General features: G+C 41.5%; 1 protein-coding gene across 2 annotated transcripts in view; it reads left to right on the top strand.

The window, feature by feature from the left end:
• The first annotated feature begins 1,677 nt into the window (after window positions 1-1,677).
• The window catches only part of POU2F1 (POU class 2 homeobox 1), a 207,062-nt gene continuing 185,148 nt past the window's right edge, over window positions 1,678-23,591 (top strand). For both annotated transcript variants that reach the window (XM_029579216.1, XM_029579217.1), the window contains exon 1: window positions 1,678-1,760. In XM_029579216.1, coding sequence (XP_029435076.1) covers window positions 1,715-1,760 — 46 coding nt within the window. In that variant the 5' untranslated portion in view covers window positions 1,678-1,714. The remainder of the gene's footprint in view (window positions 1,761-23,591) is intronic.

The raw sequence follows: 23,591 nt of genomic DNA, 5'->3' as shown, positions 1-23,591 counted from the left end.
AATCTCAATATATTGTATCATCTGGCTCACCTTTATCCTCATACTTATTTACAATTTCTAAAAAATCCAATATATTTGTAAGGCAAGATTTCCCTTTGCAAAAGCCATGTTGATTCTTCTCCATTAAGATAGGTCTACCTATATGTTCATGAATTTTGTTTTTAAACATACCTTCTAATAATTTTGCCCAGCAAAATCATCAGGCTCACCAGTTTATAGTTTCCCAGACCTCCGGGAGCCCTTTTTAAAGATTTATGTCTTCATTGGCCACTCGCCAGTCTTCAGGTATTGTGGCTGTTTTAAATGATCACAAACTTACTAGTAATGTAGCTATTTTAGTCTCTGGGGTGGATGCCATCCAATCCTGGTGATGTTACTCTTTACTTTGTCAATTTAATCTACTACATCTTCCATTATCTCTGAGATTTGTTCTAGTTGCTCAGAAACATCACCTTAAAAAAATGTTTCTTGCATGGGTATATATATATCCTCAACATCCTCGTCAGCAAACAGTGACAAAGAATTCATTCAGTATTTCTGCTATTTCCTTGTCCTCCCAGAGCACTCCACTTAATCCTCTGGTAGCCCACCCGACTCCCTCGCATGCCTTTTGCTTGGAATGTACTTTAAAAGCTTTTTATTATTTTTTTTTTTGCCTCTCTGGCCACCTTCTTCTCAAACTCTCTCATATATCTAACTTTCCAGTACTTATGCTTTTCCATATTTTCTTCATTTGCGTTGGCAGACATTTCTTTCTACAAGGCTGGTGCAAGCGTGGACACCTTTCTACGGCTCTCATTTCCCCATCTTTAACGGCGACTCTCTCCCGCCTCCACTTTAGAGAGATCTCGCAGGGAAAACTAAGAGCAAGCCCCCACCTTCGTACTTCGACCCACGCACGCAGAGGCTAAGGACTCAGCAAACCCCCACCCCACCTCCCGGCGCGTCTTTTTTGCCATTATAGATTGTCTATTTCTGGCAATCCTACAAGCACCATTTAACCCTTCATGGATTTCTTCCTCCCCATACCATCAAATATAAATTAAATAAACAAAAATTAAATATGAATATAGCCACAATATAAGGCCAAGACCCATGCCAGCCGTCTTCAGAAGTGTAAAGGGAAATAAACTTAATTTTCAAACTCTCACCAAACTCACACTTTCATTACGTTCGGCTAATATATATATATATATATATATATAAATATATATATATATATAGTGTCCTATAATACAAATCTCCAGAGCTAGATATAAAAAGTTATTGCTCTTTAAAAGTAAACTTGGACCATAAAATGTATTTGCTACAGTTCATGCTTCCTTCCATCGCTCACCCATACTGAGACTAAACAAAATGAACCTCCCCACCACCTGACCCGCCTTGCAATCGACGCAATACAACCTCCCAGACTGCGCATGCGCCAAGCAGAGCGCGGGCACAATACTGGTGTCAGAAAGCGGGAGACTTGGGCGCATGCGCCTTGGAAGCCTCCGGATGTCGAAGCGCCGAGGCCGATCCACGACCCTTAGCTGCGGCGCGTGCGCTAATCCTGGGCGGGTCGTCATCGAACACTGGGCAGGGCGGCGTGAAGAACTGGCAAGGTGGATGCACGTTGAGCGTCGCGTGCGCGTTCCCGCCGGCCCCGGGCGCGGGAGTGGGGAGGGTAGGGAGGAGGGTTATCGGCTGGCCGATTTTGGTTAAAATATTCAAAATGGCGGACGGAGGAGCAGCGAGTCAAGATGAGAGTTCAGCAGCAGGTAATCATTACTGCATTTTACATATTCATATTCATACACACACTGCCGACTTAGCATAATTTATTAGTACTCAGGATTATTATAATTAACGTAGATGGAGGTAAAAATCCAGGGGAAAGAGGCGAAATAAAACAATAATAACCAAAAAAAAAATCTCGCTGAGGGGGAGGCTTAAAAAAGAGAAGGGGGGCGGGGAAGTGGGGCAATGCAATTCTTGTAAAACCTTTTATTTTTGTAGCAGCCGGCTCCGCCACTCTCGTCGGAGTGGAACAATAAAAGACATTTTTACATATTCATATGTTATGTTGCAAAGCAGCTACAGGGGAAGAGGAAAGCTTTTGAGCAGAGATTTAAAAAAATTATTATGATGATGACCAGAATTTTTCACCAGGTTAAAAAAAAAATAATGCAAAAACAAAAAAAAACAACCTCGGTGCTTGTGAGGGAGAGATTGGGGGAGAAGAAAGCGCATGCAAAAAAAATGCAATAACAAAATATAAAATAATAATAAAAAAGGAAGAGGGCGGGGAGGAGGCAAAATTTGTCCTAATGTCTGTGGCAGCCCCGTGCCCCGGCTCTGGCCCGGACACAATGAGGAGCTGTCCCCGGGGCGGCCTGTTGCCGGGAGGGGGCTGCAAATAGGAGGACAAGGGGAAAGGCTTTGGATCGAGATGGTGTATTATTTTCTGCTGCTGCTGCTGCTCTGTATTTAGTTTTTGGTTGGCTTCTTTCTGGGATTTTTTTTGGTGCAGTTTTATTTAATTTGGGGCTTTATTTATTTATTTATTTTGCATATTCATCCCTCGGGCAAAGGCGTTTAACATAATGTATGTGTGCTGAAGGGGGTGGAGGGGGGACCTTCCGTGAACTGAGGCTGGCTTATTTATAGAGGAGGTGTGCGAGTTAATTTCCACATAGGAAAGACAGGGAGGAAAGTGCTCCCAGGCTAAAGTTGCTGCTGCTTCACAACTGGGGGGAGGCGTTCTTAGCTGGTTTAGATTGTTTGTTTGTTTTATTTGGACCTAGAAGAGGGAGAAGTATCAGTTTTGACAGTTATTATACACAAGGCCTTGACTTGTCAATGCTTTTGGCTTCCATGTGCAGAATGGAAGAGAACCCTTGGAGAGTCAGATTCACAGCATCCAATGGCAATGACAGTTGGAAAGAATTACCTGGGGCAAAATGTTCCCTAGGCACCTTACTGATTATAGCAGTGGCTTTCAGAGCGCTAGAAATAGTGACTGTCTTGTAGTTTAGGGCTGTAATAATCTGAGGTGGTTTCCTTTGCTAAAGAGCAAAGCTGATCCCTTTTGAGTTCAGATTAAGAATTCCGATTTGTGCAAATTGAAAAACAGTGTGTTCTGATATGTAAAGTACCATATATAAATATTACATTAGCCAAAATATGTGCTAATACAAATGATCCTTTCACTAAGCTTCAGTACCTCAAGGCCCAACTTCTTGAGTTTTTGGAGGGCCTATTTACTAATAGTTTTCTCCTATTTTGTGTTAATGGGAAAGAGAGTTCTTAATAAGTTAAAATAATTAACTCTAGCCAATTATTTCACACGTGGTGGCAGCAGCTGCATTTGAGAAATGCTGCTTTTAAAGAACCAGTGAAAAAAAGATGATTATAATACATAAAATTTTGAGACTGCAGTTTTGTTGGCTGCCTATTAAGACTGCCACTTTAACTGGAACTGATATGACCACTTCCTGGAAGTAAAAATAATGTTGAGAATCTATATGCCTTTGTAAAAGCTTTCTCACCTACCTTTTTTTTTTTTGTTTGATCAATAGTAGCTGGTACGTTGGTTATGGAAAACCTGGGGGTGATAAAATTATGTGAGGAAAAAAGCTGTAGGTTTTGTATTTGGATGAGCATGTCCAGTTGTATCTGCTCCTGTGTTTTTGTAAGAATTCTCAATTCAGCTAATTTATGTCTTTGGAAAAGAATAGTCTACAGCAGGATACCCTTCTTATTTAGAGAATAAAGCAGTGGATTCCTGGGCTGGAGAAAAAGTTTCTTTGGGGTTTCTGTGAAGAAGTGGTGTGTTGCCTTACTCTTATGCTGGGGAAAGGATGGAATAGGAAATGAGTGTGGTTCTAGAGTAAAGGAGAACGTCAACTATTCTATTTTCCCATCTCTAGCGTGCGAAGCAGATGGTTTTTTAATTGTATAATGTTACAGAGTTAAATTATTTCCAGTAAATAAATAAAATAACGTTTGTGTTGAGTCAGCTGCATTAACACACGTTTTGAACAGAAACATGGGCCTGTGTAATTCTGGGTTCCTTCTGGCTGTATCCAACCCTGATGGAGGAAGGAGTCCCTAGAGTTTAGCAACTGGTGAATGAGTATCCAAAGACTTGCTTGAATTGAGGAAGTGGCTTCACACTTTATAGATCTACAGGGAGTGCTTAGATCTATCTGGTAACTCGGAGGCCACTGTTGGAGACAAGATGGGGCTAGATGGACTCAGCTGGGCCATTCTTATGTTTTGTTTATTCATTTTAATTTATTTAGAATATAAGATCTGCCATACTGGTTCAGACCAAGGTCCATAAAGCCCAGTATCCCGTTTCCCCACCAGTGGCCAATCCAGATCACAAATACCTGGCAGGATCCTTTGGGGTTCATAGATTCCAAGTTGCTTATCCTAAGAATAAGCAGTGGATTTCTGAAACTCTACCTTAATGGTTAATGAACTTTTCCTCCAGGAACTTGTCCAAACCTTTTTTGAACACAGCTACGCTAATGGCTTTCACCACATCCTCTGGCAACAAATTCCAGAGCATGATTATGCGTGGAGTAATATTCCATTCCCTTTATCATGTTGGTCACCTTTCTCTGTACCTTTTCTAATTCTGCTATATCTTTTTTTGAGATGTGGTGACCAGAACTGCATACGATACTCAAGATGATTTATATTCTGCTTTTTCAGGCACTTCAAAGTGGACTACATTCAGGCACTGTAGGTATTTCTCTGTCCCCAGAGGGCTCACAATCAGGCCTATGCAATACTGTGCACTCAGCGCATTGATTAACCTGCATTTGGCCGTGCCTCCATAATCCCTTATGTAATAAAGGGATATGCACGTCCAAATCAGCGTATAGCTAATAGTGCTCATCACATGTAAATTCACTTATGTAAAAAATAAATGTGCACCTGACATGCACATTTTTACTCTCAAAAATTTAATGCATGCCCCAGAGCTGGCGTAAAGACTTGAGGAGCACCTAAAGTTAACAGAAAAGCAGAAAATACTGCTTTTCTGTAGTTCTTCCGACTTAATATCGTGATGATATTAAGTCATAGGAACTGAATAAAGGAGTAAGGTAGAAAACATTTTTTAAGTCTTGCTGGCAGGTTAGGAAAACATGCTTAATTAATGAGCATCCATTTTCCTAACCCACACACAGCTACTTCTCATGGGCGCCTGATACTGAGGCAGCACTAGGGTTGCACAGTTTCACCTAGCACCTCCTTTTTAACATAACGGCTCATTTGCCTACTGCATCATGCGCCCAGGAGAGGTAGATGGGCACGTGTTAGGAAAGCGGGTGATCAATCATGAGCGCCCGTTTTTCACGCACCAATATTGCATCGTCCTGTTTGTAAGTGTTGTACCTGAGGCAATGGAGGGTGAAATGACTTGCCAAAGGTTGCAGGGAATGGCAGGGGGATTTGAACCCTGGTTTCCCAGTTCTAGGCAGATGTCATCATGTTACTAATGTGAACATTCATACAATACTGTGAGACAGATGGACAATGCAAGGTATGTGTCTTTCTGTATCTATCTAGATATGCATACATAATTATCCAAACAGGAGAGCTGGAGCATAAAAAGATATATACTACCACACCATATAAAAACATCATCTACCCAGCATTGCTCGTCATTGTCAAAATGAGAGGACTGTACGATATTTTTTTTCCCACAATAATAAACAATTCTGGTCTCAATGACTTAAGACTCCACTGACCTGGGCCGGGGGTCATGAGTGCCACTTGTCAGTCCTGGTGGAGTCTGTTTGAGAACTGGCACTAGAGGTGGCTTACTAGGTTTACTGTCATCCAGGAGGCCCATGAATAATATGATGGGGGTGGGGTGGGGGGGGCAGATTGTCAGACGGCACAGTGCGGTGGGGGGGGGGGGCCTGACGCACGCACCCCACCCCGGCCATTCCTTCATGGGAAAGGCTGCTGGTGTTGGCAGGTGCCTGCTCCGCACAATGGAGCCGATTTGTTGCTGGAGCGGTCGGCGCCGAGGCCCGGCTGTAATGTAATGCCGGGCGGGCGGCTGCTGCTGCTGCCCGGTTCCGGCTAGGGGCGGGGAGGGAAACAATGGCGGGGCTTTCGCTCCTCGAAGCGTGGCAGGCCGAGCCCCGGCAGACGAGGACGCAGTTCTGCCTCCGCTAATTGCCGCCATGGCCGCCGGTGGTAGGCCTCCCTCTCATTTGAATAATGCTTGATCCGGGGAGGTTTCCATTATTGAAATGGCGCCGCGTTCCCCCGCCTCTCATGTTTAGTAATTGCGGGCTTTTTTTTTTTTTATCCCTGTGATCACGGGCCCCTCGGCGCGTGCTTCTGGTGGTAGTTGGGGTTTTGGTTTTGTTTGTTTTTTTCCCCCTGTTTCCCCAGGGCCAGGCAAGGCCCTGGCAACCCAAATGAAAGCTGTCAGGGGCTTCTCCCGGAGCGGGACGCTCGCCCCAGGGCCGGGGGGGGGGGGGGGGGGTTTCGCTGCTTGCATTTCCTTCCTTCCCAATTTGCTTTTAATCGGCGACCGTGAATATTTTTTGTTGTTGTTTAGAAGTAGAATGAATATCGTGCTCCCCCCATCTTTTTATTTTCTAAACCTACCCACGTTTCTGAGGAGTTTTGTTCAAGAAAGTGAATTCTGAATGTTTAGTATTCTCCCTTCGTAAAGGTAGATTCGTGATGATGATTAAAAAAAAAAAAGCAACCGGACCCACACAACACGAAATTTAATAGCTTTGTCTAATGTCAGCCATTTTAAATTTAACAAAATTTACTGTCCAAAACTAGTTGGATTTTTTTTTCTTTTAGAATATTCTGACTAAGGTGTGCATTGCACCTCATTGAAGGCTGCAACCCAGACACCTCATAAGATGTGCACAGCACACTCACATCAGCAAATGAGGACAAAAAACAAGTGAAATGGTGCTTGCCATGTGCTGAAGGTCTGCCTTATGCCACAGAATACACCAGGGTCTATGTCAAAACCCTCCTACTTTGTCATGTGGTGATGTTCACTGTACACTTAGGTCAAGTATCATGCCTCCAAAGCTCACCAAATTGCCCTCAGCAACATGAGAAAGGCAAGGCAGCTTTAAAATAATACATGCCTCCCTTCCCTACCAAATAACATGCCCAGGTAGCTGATGTACTATTTCCCTGCTGTCAGAAGAGCTGCAGCAAAGCCTTTTCTGAGTTCATCCCTACATTGGCTGCTGTCTTCCCTTCCTACTTAGGCTTCTGCGTGTCACAGTGACAACAGATGCGAAGATTGGTCTGCCGCTCTGCGGTGCCATGGTCGAGCCACAAGAATGACCCAGCTTTATTTTGATTTGCTTTGTTTTGTTAAATAAAAATACACCTTTTTAAAACTGTTGAGGTGGCTTTGTGTTTGGTTTTTAACCCCGATATCCTAGATCCTTATCTTGGGTTTGTAAACCCAATCTCGGGATATGCTATTTCTGATTGTGACTCATCTTTTATTCTGTTTAGAATTGGCAAGCTTCTGATTTTTGTAAAATAGGTTTTCAGTGGTGGGAGGGGGATGAAGTAATATGTATTTTCAAAAACTTAATTATTAGTAGGGTTGTACATAAATTGGTTTGTTTCTGCCTTTTTTGGAGGGTGTTTTTAAAATACATTTTCCTATTTGTTTCAATAGTTTGTATGTAAATCCTGTTTTTTACATTCATAATATGCACACAAACTACTGAAATGAATGAAAGGAACTGAAAAAACACACCAAAAATAAGCTGAAACAAATGGATAAACTGAAAGTCTTGTTCTTTAAATCTATTTACATCTACTGGTATGTATTGCCTCCTTCAAGAACTAAAATCCCAAGGCGATTTGCAACAGCAATTCCAAAACAATACACAACGGAACAAATTGCACAAGATATTTATGTATCATTTTTAATATCTTTATTGGCTTATTCTTAAGAATTTTCTGCAAGGTGTGAAGAATGCTTTCAAAATAACACTGCAGAATAGCTTAATTGAACCCAAAAGCCAGCTGTTAAAACATTTGGAACAATTATATAATAGTACTGAGTTGCATCATACACCTACATCTCCCCCAAAAACTAAATGTAAATTTATTTTTTGTAAATTATTCCTGGAATGTCAAGATCAGTTCAGAGTCTAGTATTTCCAGATTTGCTTCTAAATCCTATTTTGTTCTACCAGGGAACAGATTGCCAAGGGGTCAATGCAATAGTGCATTCAGTAGAGTGCACAGTTTTACCCTCTATTGTATGCACATTTTTCTGCACAAATGTTGCTCCCGATGCAGCAAGGAGTTTTGTGCACAAAAAATAATGCATGTAAAACTGCGTCCTGCTTAACATCCTCACATGAAATCCCATGCAAGCGAAGGCTGGAAATTTTACTCCTGCTCTGAAGTGGAGCACAGTTTTCAGTGCTTGTGTCAGCTTATGCGCGGAAATTGAAATTCCAACACTGGGACTTGCAATTGGGATTTCTGCACACACAAAATGCTTTCTGCGCTCAAAGTATTTTTTGGCGCACAAATATTTTATAAAAGCCTTCTTATACGTGCAAAACAAGCTTTGTACGCATAAATCACAGCTGAGAAACTCCCCCCGAGTTTATAATGTGTGTTTAGCCTGTGCTAAGTGCACATTTTAACCCTGGTGTGTGTGCACATTTTCCAGTCAGCACACTTCTTTAACTCCCGATACATAGGCATAGCATTTGCTTACTGTAATGGAAGTTAAAAAAAATGTTTAACCTGTGCGTTAAGAAATTGTGCTGAATTTGAGCGCACTGTATTAACCCGCATGTTATTGCATTGCCTCCCAAAGGTTGGTGCTCCTAATCATGCCCTTTTGGAAGGTGCACAGGGCTCCTGGCATATGCTAATGTTTACATTATGGCTGTAAGCTATGTTTCTCTTCTGCAGGTGTTCAGTGCTGCACGGTATTACAAACTTTTAGATAACTGTAGAATAGTTCTAGCTTAGCTAAGCTGAATTGCGGTTTCAAACTGATGGGAGAATAAAGAATGCAGAAAACACAAAGCGGACATAAAAAATCTTCCTTATTTGGCTTTTGCAAATACCTAATTGGTTTATAGCAAGTCAGTCGCTTGTTTGTTTAACTCCATTTATAGTCTGCTTCCCCAGCCTTGAGAAGTTCGTTTATAGCTTTGTACAATGTTTATAAATCTGTTGTCACACGGTGTACAGAATAAAACAAAAACAAATAACCTATACACTAAACATAACCGTTATGTGGACAGAAATTTTTGATTTTCTTGTATATTATTTTTTAGTTTGATATTACTACATTAGTGTGAGATAATGACTTTTTTTTTTTTTTTAAGAGGTCAGATTTATTTCTGGCCTTTGGTGCAAAGTCTCCAAGTAGAGTAGAAATGGATCATAACTGAAGCTTTCTCTTTCAGGTTTAGCTAGTGAAGAAACTGCTGCACTGTGCAATCACCTTTACCGATCTGGTATAGCTTTTATGTACCATTTGCTATAAAATTCAGGATCGTAGTCAGTAAAGAACAGTTTCATGGCTTGGATAGCATATGGGTTTTGTATCCCCGTAGCCCCTGATGTGGACAGGCTGATGTTATCACAAGTTAGAGGACAAGATGTCATTAATTTGATTTATTGGCCTGGGGTGAAGTGCTCAGGAACCTTCTCATAAGGAAATAATTTATCAGTGAGTTTTCATTTATAGCAGCAATTTTATTCAAAGGGAGGCTGTCAATATTTTATATTAGATACTATGTGCAATGTATATTTGTTGAATGACTCACTACATATTTCTATAAAGAAAAATTCACCCTTTTGGTAACACAAGTAGAAAGGTTGGCGATTTAGTTTTTGTATTGCTTGAGTGAGAAGGGTGGGTATTGGTGTATGAGTGGTTTAGGCTTTGCATGGATGACAGTCTGGCCAGATCTGTAGTACTCATTATTAATACAAACAGAGATCATCGACTCATTTATTTATTCAACAAAATTATTAGGATTTTACTTTTCTGAGCTCCTTGTTTGTGTGTGCACTGTTTAGTTTTATTTTTTTTAGCTCATTTTGACCAGATGACATGTAAAACCTGTAATCAAGTTTTGGTACAAATGGTAATTCCCTTTTGAAAGAGTTGATCCATGTGCCCAAACAAATCCAGTTCAATGTGAACTGAGCATTACTTTTATCTTTCTAACTGAATAATGAGTCTGACCAGGGAATTTTCACTATCATGATAGAAGAGATCCTTGCATGTAATACAGAGTTCATTTCTTGCCATATATTTTAACACTGATTCTGTTATACACAGTTCGTGAAACATTAACATCAAATAATCTGTTGTATGGAGGTGTGTATGCAGAGATTGCATCGAGATGAAAGGGTGGATAAAAGGAACCTTGAAAAATGAAATATCCACCCTCTCATGAGTTAAGTGCCAGGGCACCTGCACAAGATTTGCAAGGCTCCCTACTTCTCCCCACTCCCTTTCTTTTCTAGACTTGACTGCAAAACATTGGAGTCATAAAAAATTTGTAGTATGGTAATTGAGTATACAGGCCAGACGGGAGTGTGGTACAGGGTGTACTTTGCATAACAGGTGTCAGATGTGCAGAATTTAGTTCTGTCTTGCTAGGGAAAATATCTGACTTTCCCTTCTGCTCACTGTGGGGGGGAGTATTTGGCTTCACACAGAGGCTCATAGTCATCACATTTTATTCTCCTCTTGCTTTGGGAGAATATTACAGTGGCTTAGATTTTTATGAATTGGTTCATATCCAAATCATTCAATCAGTCTGTCTATAAAAATGAGATCTTGTTTAATTAACTGATCTAATTACCGACAGTGGAGAGAGAGAGAACGCTTGCCCTGTAGCTGCATTCTGTGGGACCCCTCATCCTAAGTCTGCACCTTACAGCAGTGACACCACCAATTTTTAAACATGTTCTGGGGAAGAACTATTAATCAACTTCCCAGAGGCAATTGCATTAAAGCCGACAGATGGAACCTTTTGCATGACATTAATATGTTATGCATGTTAAGTTCAGATGTTTTTAACGTTGTCATGGCCATGTATGTTTTGGAGGTGGTCCTGGCAGTACAGCTTTCTTTTTCTTTCTCTGCTCCAGCTGTAGCTCAGGTATATTACTTAAGTTAATGGTCTGACTGCTTTTTCCTCATGTCAAACGTTATCCTCTTAATTATGAAATAAACCTTATAAAGTAAATGTTTTAAACAGTGTTGGTGCTTCATTTTAATTTAAAAATATTTTCTTGTTTATGCATTTTTTTTTTCATTTAAAATTTATTGTGGTAGATAAAGAAACCAGTACAACTTAATGTAGAACGATTCCACAAAACAGCAAACCACAAGAAAATACTTTTTCTTACATTCATAATATCAGCCTGCCTCCACGACAACCCCTCCCATCATAGGGCACTATATGTAAGCAATCAAAAACATACAGAGAGAGAAATCCCAGAACCCCCTACGACTCAAAGTAGAGCAACTATACATGATAAATCAAACAAGAGACTAAAACCTTGAGTCAAAAATGAATAACGGGAGCTGTAATAAAATTATACAGCAAAATCCTCCAAACCCTCCCCCCCACCTTATGTACCCTAACCAAAGGACAGTCTGAGAGTCCCCAAAAATCCCCTATACCTCCCTCTTATTTCTAACAATTACATCTCTTTATTTGCCAGCGTATATAATGGTGTCACAATTTGTCCACCCATTTATGTCTGATCGTAGTTAACTTGCTCAAATAATAAACTCTACTCAGCCTCTGAACTACCCTTTGTAGGGATGGCATTGTGGCCTCCTTCCAAGCATAAGCAATTTCTCCCCTAGCAGCGATAATTTGCTGTGCCAAGAAAACAATAGTAGTAGCCGGTTCTATATAAGGAATATTTAAGAGAAAAAATTGTGGATCCTTTGGTATCGACTCTCCCACTATCTCTTATCAACTGTACTACCAAGTCGCAAAAGATGACTAACTTTGAAATGACCCACCTGAAGATAAAAGTAATAATCTGAAGGGAGCAAATGAAATGTGTGCATTACTTCTTGAAATACCATCCCAAACATGTTCCATTCTCCTACACCCTTTAGCTTCCCAAAGTTTGTCCAATGTTGGAGAACAGCCAGGAAAAAAATGCATGATTTAAAAATATAGGAAACTTTTATAAAAAATATTTCTGATCACCCACCAACCTAATTTTCCACCTATCCCAGGCGTTGAATGTAAGAGCAATGGTTGGAGGAAGTACGCCCAGCCACTTACAGGCCGAAACTGGCAACCACATCAATTTGGCTGGTGAAACCTCCTGCAAAAGGGATTGTTCTAAAATAACCCACCTCTTACCCTCCCCACTTCAATGCCAGTCAATCACTGCTTTAAGTTGTGCAGCCACATAATACCATAGTAAGCAGGGAACACCCTGTCTTTAGGTAATAACCTTACCACTCACTCTAGATTGCCTTTTCTTCCAGATAAAATGAAACAACTTGCTTTGCCATAAATTAATGCGCTCTTCCGGGACTGATACTGGCAAAGTCTGGAACAGGTAACTAAGCCTAGGTAGAATATTAATTTTTGCAATCAAAATTCTGCCCAACCAAGAAAAGGATGCCTGCTCCCTCCTTTGAAGGTCACCTAGGACCTTATCCCATACTCCATCATAATTTGTGGTAGAAAGACTATCCAAATTAGCACCAATCTTCACCCCCAGATATTTTACCTCTGTAATTACAATTTTAAAGGGGAAGCTCCGCTTAATTACAGCAACCTGCTCTGGCGGAAGAGTGATACTCAAAAATTCAAATTTGTCCGCATTTAGCTGATATCCAGAGACCCTGCCAAATTTCACCAACTCTTCCATAAGGAAAGACAGAGACGTATCAGGGAAAGCAACTGTAAACAGGACATCATCTGCAAACATGGAATGTTTGTATTCATGATCCCCTATCTGTAAACCTTGTATTTCCTTAACACTGCATGTCTTAGCAGCTAAGGGCTCCAAGTATAAAGCAAAAGGTAGCGGAGAAAGTGGACATCCCTGCCTTGTACCTCTGCCTATTGGGAACACTTCCGAATATCCCCCATTAACCTTTATACTAGCACTAGGGTTACTATATACAACTTCTGGACCCAAGTAGAAAAGTTCCCCTCAAACCATATTTCTAGTATAGAAAACAAGTAATCCCAATGAACTAAATTGAACGCCTTTTCAGCGTCTACTGTTAACAAAGCCAGCAGGGTCTGCGACTCCTGATCCCACCATATAAGGTCCACCCCCCTCCTCACGTTATCTGCTGCCAGTCTACCCGGAATGAATCCAGTTTGATCTGGATGTATCAGGAAACCCGCTGTTCCACCAAGATGTTTAGCCAAAATGTTTAGTTCCAGATTTATAAGAGAAATGGGCCTATAGGACCTGCACAGAGTTGCATCCCTCCCTGGCTTTGCCAACACCATAAAGCCAGCTCTGTTGGCATCAGCTGCAATGCTTCCACGTGTTAATAGGTCATTAAAAGCAGCCGCCAATGGCCTAACTACCTCCAGAGCCAACTGCTCCACCCTGGAGATTTACCCATTTTCAACTCTTTAATTGCCTGAGCAGCTTCCAATTTAGATATTTCCCTATTTAATCTTTCCTGTTGTATGGGGTCTGTTTTAGGCACAACTATATCCCCTACATATAGTGGACTTGCTGATATCTAAGTGAAAGGTATAACTCCTTATAAAACTGGGAAAACCAGGCCCTAATACTCACATTATCAGATACCATCTTTCCCTCCCTATCTTTGATTTTTAAAATCTGGTTTTGTGTTGCCCTAACCTTAAGCTTCCTCGCTAATAATCGACTGAATTTATTATCCCCTTCAAAATACTCTTGCTTCACCCTATTCAATTGAAATGCAATCTTCCACGCATCTAGATCCTGTAGTTCAGCTCTTAGCTGCCCCAGTTTTTTCCCTAACATATCATCCACACATCTTTTATGACGCAACTCCATTTTACCTATCTGAGTTAACAACCATACTAGTTTCTTTTCATGCTCTTTCTTTTAGAAATGAAGCCCTAACAATCAATTTACCTTTGGCGACTGCCTTAAAACAGTCCCAGAGTCCCTGTGGACACTTCCCCATTCTCATTTTCAGAGAGATGCATGTTCATCTCATCCCTCAAAGACTCACTAAAATCATTATCATCCAATAAACTCTCATTTAGCCGCCAGCATCCATCTCCTGACTGCCCCCCCCCCCCTGCCCCTGCAAGGTCAACCACCTAGCCGCATGGTCAGACCACGTTATGGGATCAATCTCAGATTTCCTTACCCAATTCACCAGGGATGTATCCACTAAGAAATAGTTAATCCGAGAATAAACCTTATGGGACATCGAGAAAAAAAGTATAGTTCCACTCAGAGGGGTGGAAGAGGTGCCAAATATCCACGAACTCCCAATCAGCCATTAACACCTTTTAAACCTTTCTGATTCATTCTTGAAGCCCCCCAACTCTCATTTAAAAATGGGTACCCAGTAATATTAAAATCCCCTCCTATAAAGATATGTTCTTCTGCCCATTGCTGTAAAATGTTTGAGAACCCCTCTAAAAACTTCTCCTGACTAGAATTAGGGCCATACACATTCCCTAAGGTATACATTCCCCATCCTAAATTTAATTATAAGATACCTTCCTTCCACATTCCTCAGAACTTGGAGCACATCTACCACCACATTCTTGGAGAACAGAATATCCACCCTGCAATACTTATTTAGTTTTGTAGCCGAAGCAAAAAATTGGAGAGGAAAATGATGCGAAACCATCAGCCTTTCGTGCCTCTTCCGTAAGTGAGTTTCCTGGCACAGCAATACATATACCTTCATGTTAATAGCATCGTTTAAGAGCTGCTTCCTCTTGAGGTAAGTATTTAACCCTTCAACATTCCATGATAACATTTTTAATTCCCCCATTAACCATTATGTATATAACGCTCCAAACCCGGCCACAACCCTTGGACATTACGGCAAGTCACCCTACACCCAAAATCCACTGAATATTTTATACTCCAAACTATTCTGCCCCCAGACTGCCATCCCACTGCCACCCATATCCCCTTTTCTCCCATCTACAACTTCCTCCCAGAGCACTCCCACCTCCTACTTGAGGAATGACAACACTTAGCCTCCCCTGACCACTCTTTAACCTGCCCTACCAACCCAGCTCATAAGGTAACTTAAATACTCTCTTCCCCTATGAAAACCTTGCATAAGGAAACAAACCAATAAAACCATCAAGTAAAGAACCTGAATAAAATAGAACAGCAGGCCCTAGAGTCTAAAAACACAGACTTTACTAAGTCTGCCAGGATAGCTGATTTGCTGTACAACGTCTGAGCACTGCACTCAAGTTGCTGCCTCTCTGGAAGAAGACGATCCACCAGAAAGTCTCCTGGGGCGCTTTCCTCCGGATTGTACCCTCTGCCAGCCGGGATGAAAGAAGTACTTTCACTGGGGTCCACAGACTTCACTAATCCAGCTGCTTGAAGTATTTTCTTCGCTTCATCCACTGATTTAACTTGGGAGGTTACCCCATTAATGGAAAATTGTAGTCCAAAAGGGAACAGCCACTTGTATTGATGATTCCCAGTCCAAAGAGCCTGCAGCCTGCCGTTTCCTAATCATGAGAGGAGAGAGGTCTTGGAATACTTCCACTTTGTGGCCATGCCATTGAATATCTTTCATCTTCCTCGCTTTGGGCCGTCACCTTCTCTTTCACAACATAGTCCTGAAAGCATCCCACAATATCCTGGGGCACATTCCCCCGGGAGCAAGCCAAAGACCTGTACGCTCTATCAAGCACCATTTTAGGGATCTTCTCCCTCCTCTTGATATTGTGTGGAACCAGGTCACAAATATCAGAAATCACCTTAACACAGTCCGAATGAGCAGCTTCCTTGAGGATACCCCCAAATCTCAGGTTCCCTCTTCTTGACCTATTTTCTAGGTCTTCCACCCAGTCTTTTAAGAAGGCGTTGTCTTCCTGTAATTGCTTCACCTCCTGCTGAATGTGTTCCTAGGCTCCCTCCTGATCCTCGATCCGGTTCTCAACGGCATCCACTCCATCTCCCAGCTCCGCACACACACGCTGCAGGTTTCTTGCTTCAGAGAGCTCATGTCAGCTCTCAGCTCTCCAAACCACAGCTGAAAATCATCCCTGGAGAGAGGCAGGTCAACTTGCCGTTTGATGAATGCCCGAAGCAGCACTCCCCTCTGTAGGGCCCGATTCACAGCCGCCATGTTCTCCATCCTCCTGCATGGCCAGGTCCTCAGACTTTTTCGCTGCCACTGCTTCGTAAGAGAAATGTTTTAAGTTGAACGTTTTTTCCCCTCCTTCCAGACATCGCCGCACCTGCCCGATACGCACAATTTGTTCCTAGCTGATCTCTGCAGCCTGATGGTAGTGCTGCAGGGAAGATCATAAAATCAGGGTCCGGAGCATGGTCTCTAAGCAGCCATTTGGCAGTGTGATGTCACTTCCTCCTTGTTTATGTATTTTTATATGGATATCTTCTTGACTATTCTTGTTTCTATAATGCCACTGTGCAAACAGAATGTTGGGAATTATTAGGCAGGGAATGGTGACTAAAATGGTGAGACCACACCTTGAATACTGTGTACAATTCTGGTCGCCGCATCTCAAAAAAGATATAGTTGCGATGGAGAAGGTACAGAGAGGGGCGACCAAAATGATAAAGGGGATGGAACAGCTCCCCTATGAGGAAAGACTAAAGAGGTTAGGGCTGTTCAGCTTGGGGAAGAGACGACTGAGGGGGGATATGATAGAGGTGTTTAAAATCATGAAAGGTCTAGAACGGGTAAATGTGAATCGGTTATTTACTCTTTCGGATAATAGAAGGATTAGGGGGCACTCCATGAAGTTAGCATGTGGCACATTTTAAAACTAATCTGAGAAAATTCTTTTTCACTCAATGCACAATTAAACTCTAGAATTTATTACCAGGGGATGATCTTGGAGGAGAAGCTATTAATTAAGTTGACTTAGAAAATAGCCACTGCTATTACTAGCATCAGTAGCATGAGATAGACTTAGTTTTTGGGTACTTGCCAGGTTCTTATGGCCTGGATTGGAAACAGGATGCTGGGCTTGACGGACCCTTGGTCTGACCTAGAATGGCACGTTCTTATAGATATATGCTGCACTACATGTCATCCTAGATTTCTTTTTTTTAAACTACTTACACTTTTCTATCTGGCTACATTGGCTGGACTTTATTTGCATGTAACTTAGATGTTAATTTCTTATCTAAATTGTGTGACCACTAAAAAAAATATAAATTTCTAGGATTTTTCCATCTAGCACCATGGAACAATAAGCAAATGTATTCTTGTTTTATTTTTTTTATGTTTGTCTAAGCAAGCCGGCTTATATTGGACTTTTTTTTGTAATACTTCTGTAGTTTTCAAATTCAAATCACTAAAACTGTTACTGTTTATTGCATTCCTTGCCAAAATATGGATGAAAGATGGATAAATTCTGGCTCCTGACTAATTTAATTTGTCTCAGTTGATATCTAGATTGTGAAAGTGTATTATATATGTGAGACCTTTGTAAAACAATAGTTTGGTGGGAGGCAATACATATTTTAGATTCTGAGATTTATTAGTTGTGATGACCTTGCTTTTGATTTAGGACTTCAGTTCTGATTGAGAGAGAGAAGGCTTTGTTCACTCTCGTTATCCTGTCGGGATGATGTGCAGCGGCTTCTTTCTACTTATATCATTTTGTCTGATGGAAGAACAGATGATAACGTTTCCCAGTGCAGCTGGGGCATCCGGCCCTAGCATGAATGAAAACTCAGTGTGTAGAAGCAATTAGCAGAATTTCTCTTCTTCCTCTCCAGGCAGCTCTCCTCCTTTTGAACTGGTCATTTGGAGATGGGGAGGAGTTACAGCATTTATGTATTAATCAAAACTTGTTTATCTTCTTTTTTTAACTTGAGTGTTTGGAATAGTTTATTTTGAGCTGGAATAAACATGAAGCAGCCTTTGATATTTTGCAGTCAACTTTCTGGAGCCCTTTAATTAGTTCTTGTATGCACTCTCAGATCCCTAATACTGTGGGGAGACCCCCAGATTTGTGCTTCTTTTTTAGTTCATACCAGTCATTCAAGATATTTTGGGTGGTGGAGACCCTGGTATTCTTCTTGGTTAAGGTTAATCTAACATTTTAACTGTTTGTATAATAATGAATTACCACAGAATGCAATTTGCTGTGGGAAGGTCTATGTGATGTCTTAATGTTGTGAATAAGGGGTGGTGGTTGGAGCCCTTAACAGTGTGGGTTTAGGTGATTATTGGAAGATGTGACCCCGGGAAGGTATAAAAGTGGGAGGATTTGGCAAGAGTTTGCCCTTTTCTAGTTTGGAGTCTGAGTGAGAGGGGCCTTCAAGATGTAGTGGACTGATGGGCCTGGAGACCACGCCAGTATGGAGTTTGACCCTGCATGGGCTTTTCCCCTCCAGGCAAAATGTTTGTTTAAGGCCAAGAGTCTGGAGAAAAGGTGCGTCCTCCCCTTGAGGAAATAGTAAGGAGGAATGCCCCATGAAGGTCCAGGGCATGGAGGATACCGGGAAGACTGGTATTTATTTTATTTATTTAGGTTTTTTATATACCGGCATTCGTGATACAATCACATCATGCTGGTTTACATCTGAACAGGGGTGTACAATAACTTCAAACTGTAACTTAAGTGCAGAGAAAAACAGTTACAAATAACAAGGCATATTGAACTGGGCGAAGAGAGAAATGAAAGGAAAGAATAACTTCAGAAAGGATGGTTATACATTCCTGGAGCTAGGAAGACTGAGCTAGATATGATGATAAAAGAGGGATTAGGTAGGGTCCGGGAATGCTTGCTTAAAGAGCCAGGCCTTAAGTCTTTTCCTGAAGGTTGGGAGGCAGGGCTCCTGTCTCAGATCAGGGGGAATGGAGTTCCATAAGTGGGGACCGGCTGTTGAGAGGGCTCGATCCCTTGAAGAGATGTGTTTGGTGGTTTTGGTGGATGGGACCTGGAGTGCTTCTTTGTATGCGTCTCTTGTCGGTCTTGAGGAGTAATGTAATCGGAGCGGGATTTGTAGGTATTTGAATGTTTGTAGGTATTTGAATGTTATGTTGCAGTATAAGACTTCTAAATAACTAAGTTGCTGAATGGGAAAAGTGGAGGAAGCCAAGAGGAAGTCAAGTGGCCAAGGAGCTGTGAGTAACACCCTAAGACTGAAATCCTCATGTCCCACGTGGATGCGAGTCTGGCATTGAAAAGAGGAGACTTGTACCTGTCCCATTTGTTTGGGGTGGGTTGGGTTGTGAAAGGATGTATACCTAAAATTGGGTGAATTTGGGCATGTGATATGAGGAGTTTGAAGAGCTATTTCCTGTCAAGTGAAGATTGAGAGATTGATATGTTCATCCTTTTGGGGGTATCAGATGGTTAGGGACCTTTTGTTTCCAGCTTTTATTTTATTTTTCCTGGGAATTTCAATGTTACATCAGAAAAAGTTAGTGGGGAAAAATGACTTTGCTATAAATACAGGAGAAAAATTGGTGGAAAAATCATTTTTCCTTTGATTTTTTTTTTGTTCTAACATGGAAATTCCCAGGCAAAATAAAATAAAAGCTGAAAAAGAAGGTACCTACAGAAAGATGATTATAATATAGGGAAAATGTACTCTTTGCTGTATCCCATGAATTCTAAGTATTCAGTAATGTAATGCCTATCCTATTCTATTCCTGTACTTTACGGCTGGTTTGAAAACCAGAAATAAAGTTGATAGTTGTGTTTCCCTGAGAGTGATGGGATTCGGTTGGGTACTTTATTGCACCAACACTGAGGGATAGCTATAGGGCCAGGGTTCATGAAGGGGAGGAGGTTGCTATTCTCCCTGTCCTGTCAAGGGAACGTGAGCTACCCTTCTTGCCTCTTTCCAGGCCCTCTTCACCGTTGGCATGAACCATTAAAACATTTTGGGGCCTGTAAGTGTAAGGTTTATTAAAATTATATAAATTTGTACTTGATGCACAGGTCTGCAAGGCTGTGGCTTAGTGTGAGCTGACTTGATATACCCATGGATCTATTTTCATGCTGGGCTTTGCCATGCTGGTTTTGTTTTGTTTTCTCCCGCCAACACTACTCCAGCATTGTCGATTGAAGTTTTCAGGGTCATGCCTTCTTCCTGGGAATATGATGCAAAAAGTTGCTAGGGTAATTCAATATTGCAAACATGATTTTTAGCAATGTGATATTGAGAAATTTAGCCCCGTATTTGAGGACTTAAGAGAGGGAAGTGCAAGATGAAACAGAGAGCTCCCTGGCCCCCCACTGTCTAATGTTAAATTATACTAACAATACACAAAACAAGTTTGGGTGTGAGTTGGTTTGTTCTTTTCTTGGGGACATGGGAGGAGGAAGGGGTCTGGAAGGGGTCAGCAGTTTCCTGCTGCTTGCTCGATGTAAACCAGGACTGGGATCTGCCATAAGTCTTTATTGGCAACTATCACACAGTTTTGTTTTGTTTTCCCCTCTTTCTATAGCCTCCTCCCAGTTACCCCAGTGATAGCCCTTGTCCAGGGGCCACAAACTGCAGCTCCCCCCAGAACGTAGCCAAGGTGGCCCCCGAGTCTGACTTCTAGAGGAATGGAAAAGGACTCCTCTTCCCCCCCCCCCCCTTTGGGGTTGTGAGCTCTGCCAGGCCTCAGAATCAAACCTTCCGTCTGGCAGCACAAAGCCGACCACACACAACAAGTTCTGAAATACCTGATCACTACTTCATATCTTGACTGTTGAGCTATGGTGAAATGTCTGTAGTTAAACATTTACTCAGAGAAATTAGTTTACAAATTCTTCACTAAAAGGTGCTGCCTACTTCCTTATCTGTGTTCCTCCAGGAATTATGTTGTCAGGGTGCCCTGTTTGTGCTTTTGTCATTTTTCTCTTCTTGACTTCTAATCTGTAGGAAATTTGCACCACCAGTTTACTTTGATAGCATTTCTTTGTGTTCCCCTCTATGTCCACCATTTGGATTTTGACCTCTTTGATGCTGCTTTGTACCTCTTTTTAGGAGAAATGTCTACTGGTTTCTGTAATCTGCAAATGTATGCCTTTTGGCTGTATATGTAGAAATGTGGCCAGGACTTTCACGTCTAATTAGTTAATGTTGCTTTAGGATTTTCAAACTTCACACTTGGCATGAACTTTTAGGATCTGTTATGTTCAGCCAGTAGAGATGGTTTCTGATAAGTCGGTGGTGGTGTTTAATACATTTTCTAACCACATTTAGTTGCAGGAGGCATGAATTTTCTAGCTTGCTTCAGAAAATTACTGCTAGCTGTAACTTGCAGGCCATTCACCTTCACAAGTACTCTGTGCCTATCCTTTTAATCCTCATCTTGGATAAAAAGCAGGATGTGCATGTATGTCTGTCTGTCTTTTTCCAGTGAATCTTGCCTATTCACCAGTAAACGGAGTACCCACTGTACTGAATGTACCATGTGGACTTTTAGATTTCATAGTTCTCTTTTCCCCAGTCTGATTCTATATGTACAGCTTAAATCTAGTAGTATTTTCTACTTCCAAAGCCTGTTCATTTCCTGGTTTCTCCTTTTTCTTCTCACATGGCTGAAAAGAATGCATTAGGGTGTGTCCTGGCTTCTTTGTGTTACAGCTTTTCAACAAGGCGGGTTCTTTAGTCCCATACTGTGTGATGGAATAGAGCTGGCTATAGTGTACTAACCATGGTCATCTGGCTTGTATTGCTTTCCTAGGGTCCTTCCTGTCTCTTTAGGTACTTCAGTTTTCATTGGATTGTTTGGTGTTCAAATCGGAAAACTGTTTAAGCCTTTCTAATATTTGGCTATCTGAAGCTAATTGTATGTAACAAGTGGGTAAAGGCAGTTTCTGGAGCCCATGACACATTACGGCTCTTGTGGTCTCTGGAATTTTAAGTAACTGGCTTTTCTGGGGTTTTAAAAATTGGATAACTTTAGTCTGAGGGAAAATCTCTGTGACTCTGGTTGTTGCCTAGTGGTTGCCAGCATTCTGAGCACCCATGTCAGCGACTCAGAGTGACTAGATTCTACAGAGGTGGCCAGCTCCAGTCCTTGAGAACCACAAACAGGCTAGGTTTTCAGGATGCCCACAATGAATATGCATGAAAGAGATTTGCATGTATTGCCTCCCACTGTATGCAGATCTCTCTCATGCATATTCATTGTGGATATCCTGAATACCTGGCCTGTGTGTGGCTCTCGAGGACTGGAGTTGGCCACCTCTGGAATAGATAGTTTGGTATGCTCATCCTTGCAGAAGGAGTAACAGGTCTCTGATAACTTCTAGGTCTGCAAATGACTGTGCCCTTTTGGTGTTTAGGGTATGCAAGTGATTGTCACTTTTGTTTTTTTGTGTTTTTGCATCTGCTTTACTGCTTTGATTGTAAGGTATTGAGACTGTAAATAACAGCATTTTGATAGCTTCTTGGGTATCATCATGTGTCTTCACATACAGTAGCACTGCAACCCCTAAGGCAGTGAACTATTGACTATGGCATCCCTAGAGTGTCTCACACTGTTACATGATACCAGAGGCCCATAATTGTCTTTGCTAGTGATCTGCAGTATATTCTGGTTACTGGAAGCCTGAGATATAATAAAGACACCCAAGTTTTTGCTCTGTATCATCATTGTTTATTTATTACATGCTTTTCCAACAAAAGAGCTTAAAGCGAGTTATAGCAAGTTCAGATTTCAAATAAGCATTACTGATATAGGCACAGGTTGAGGTAAAAATAGTTTAATATTTGGAGAAGCATAATGAGGTAGAGATATCAGGGAATCTAGGGCTATAGGGGTTAAAAACAGACTAAGAGCTGTTCTGCTGAATATCAAAGTGGTCTTTTAAGGTGATGATTGGATAAAGTGCAAGCTAATTTCTAGGTGACTGAAGCAGTTCTGTTCTGTGACAAAGTAGTAGTTGGTGGTGATTGGGTAAGGTGCAAGATTATATTCTAGGTGACTGAGTGCAAATTAGCTTTATCAAGTATTCTTTTAGGTGACAAGGTAAAGTGCAAGATATCCAGATGAAACCTAGAAAATATAAGAAGCAGTAGGTTTGAGGCAGGATTATAGCAGTAAAAGTGACTGGTAGTTTCTTCTGCATGTCAGCTATTCTCAGTTGTTGGGGGAGGGGTGTCATCTTGGAAGGCAGGTCAACTTTAAGCATCTAGGCAGAATGATGCCTCAAATAGCCACGTTTCTAGTAATTTTCAGAAAGTTAGGAGGTTGGGTGCATATCTGATAAGTAGGGAATTCACAAGTTGGAACTGAACCCGTGAAGGCGCACTCTCGCTCTCTGGAACTTGTAAGGCGCAGTTCTTTTGGTGTTGGGGCAGCTGGACAAGCTTGAGGTAGAGAGTACAGTGAAGTGGGTTGGCTTATTAAGGTTTAGATAACTGCTGATGTAGGCTGGTGGTGCATTGCCTTTGATCGC

Source organism: Rhinatrema bivittatum, chromosome 15 (assembly GCF_901001135.1).
Source record: "Rhinatrema bivittatum chromosome 15, aRhiBiv1.1, whole genome shotgun sequence".
Lineage (NCBI taxonomy): Eukaryota > Metazoa > Chordata > Amphibia > Gymnophiona > Rhinatrematidae > Rhinatrema > Rhinatrema bivittatum.
This window is presented reverse-complemented; position numbering and strand designations above follow the sequence as displayed.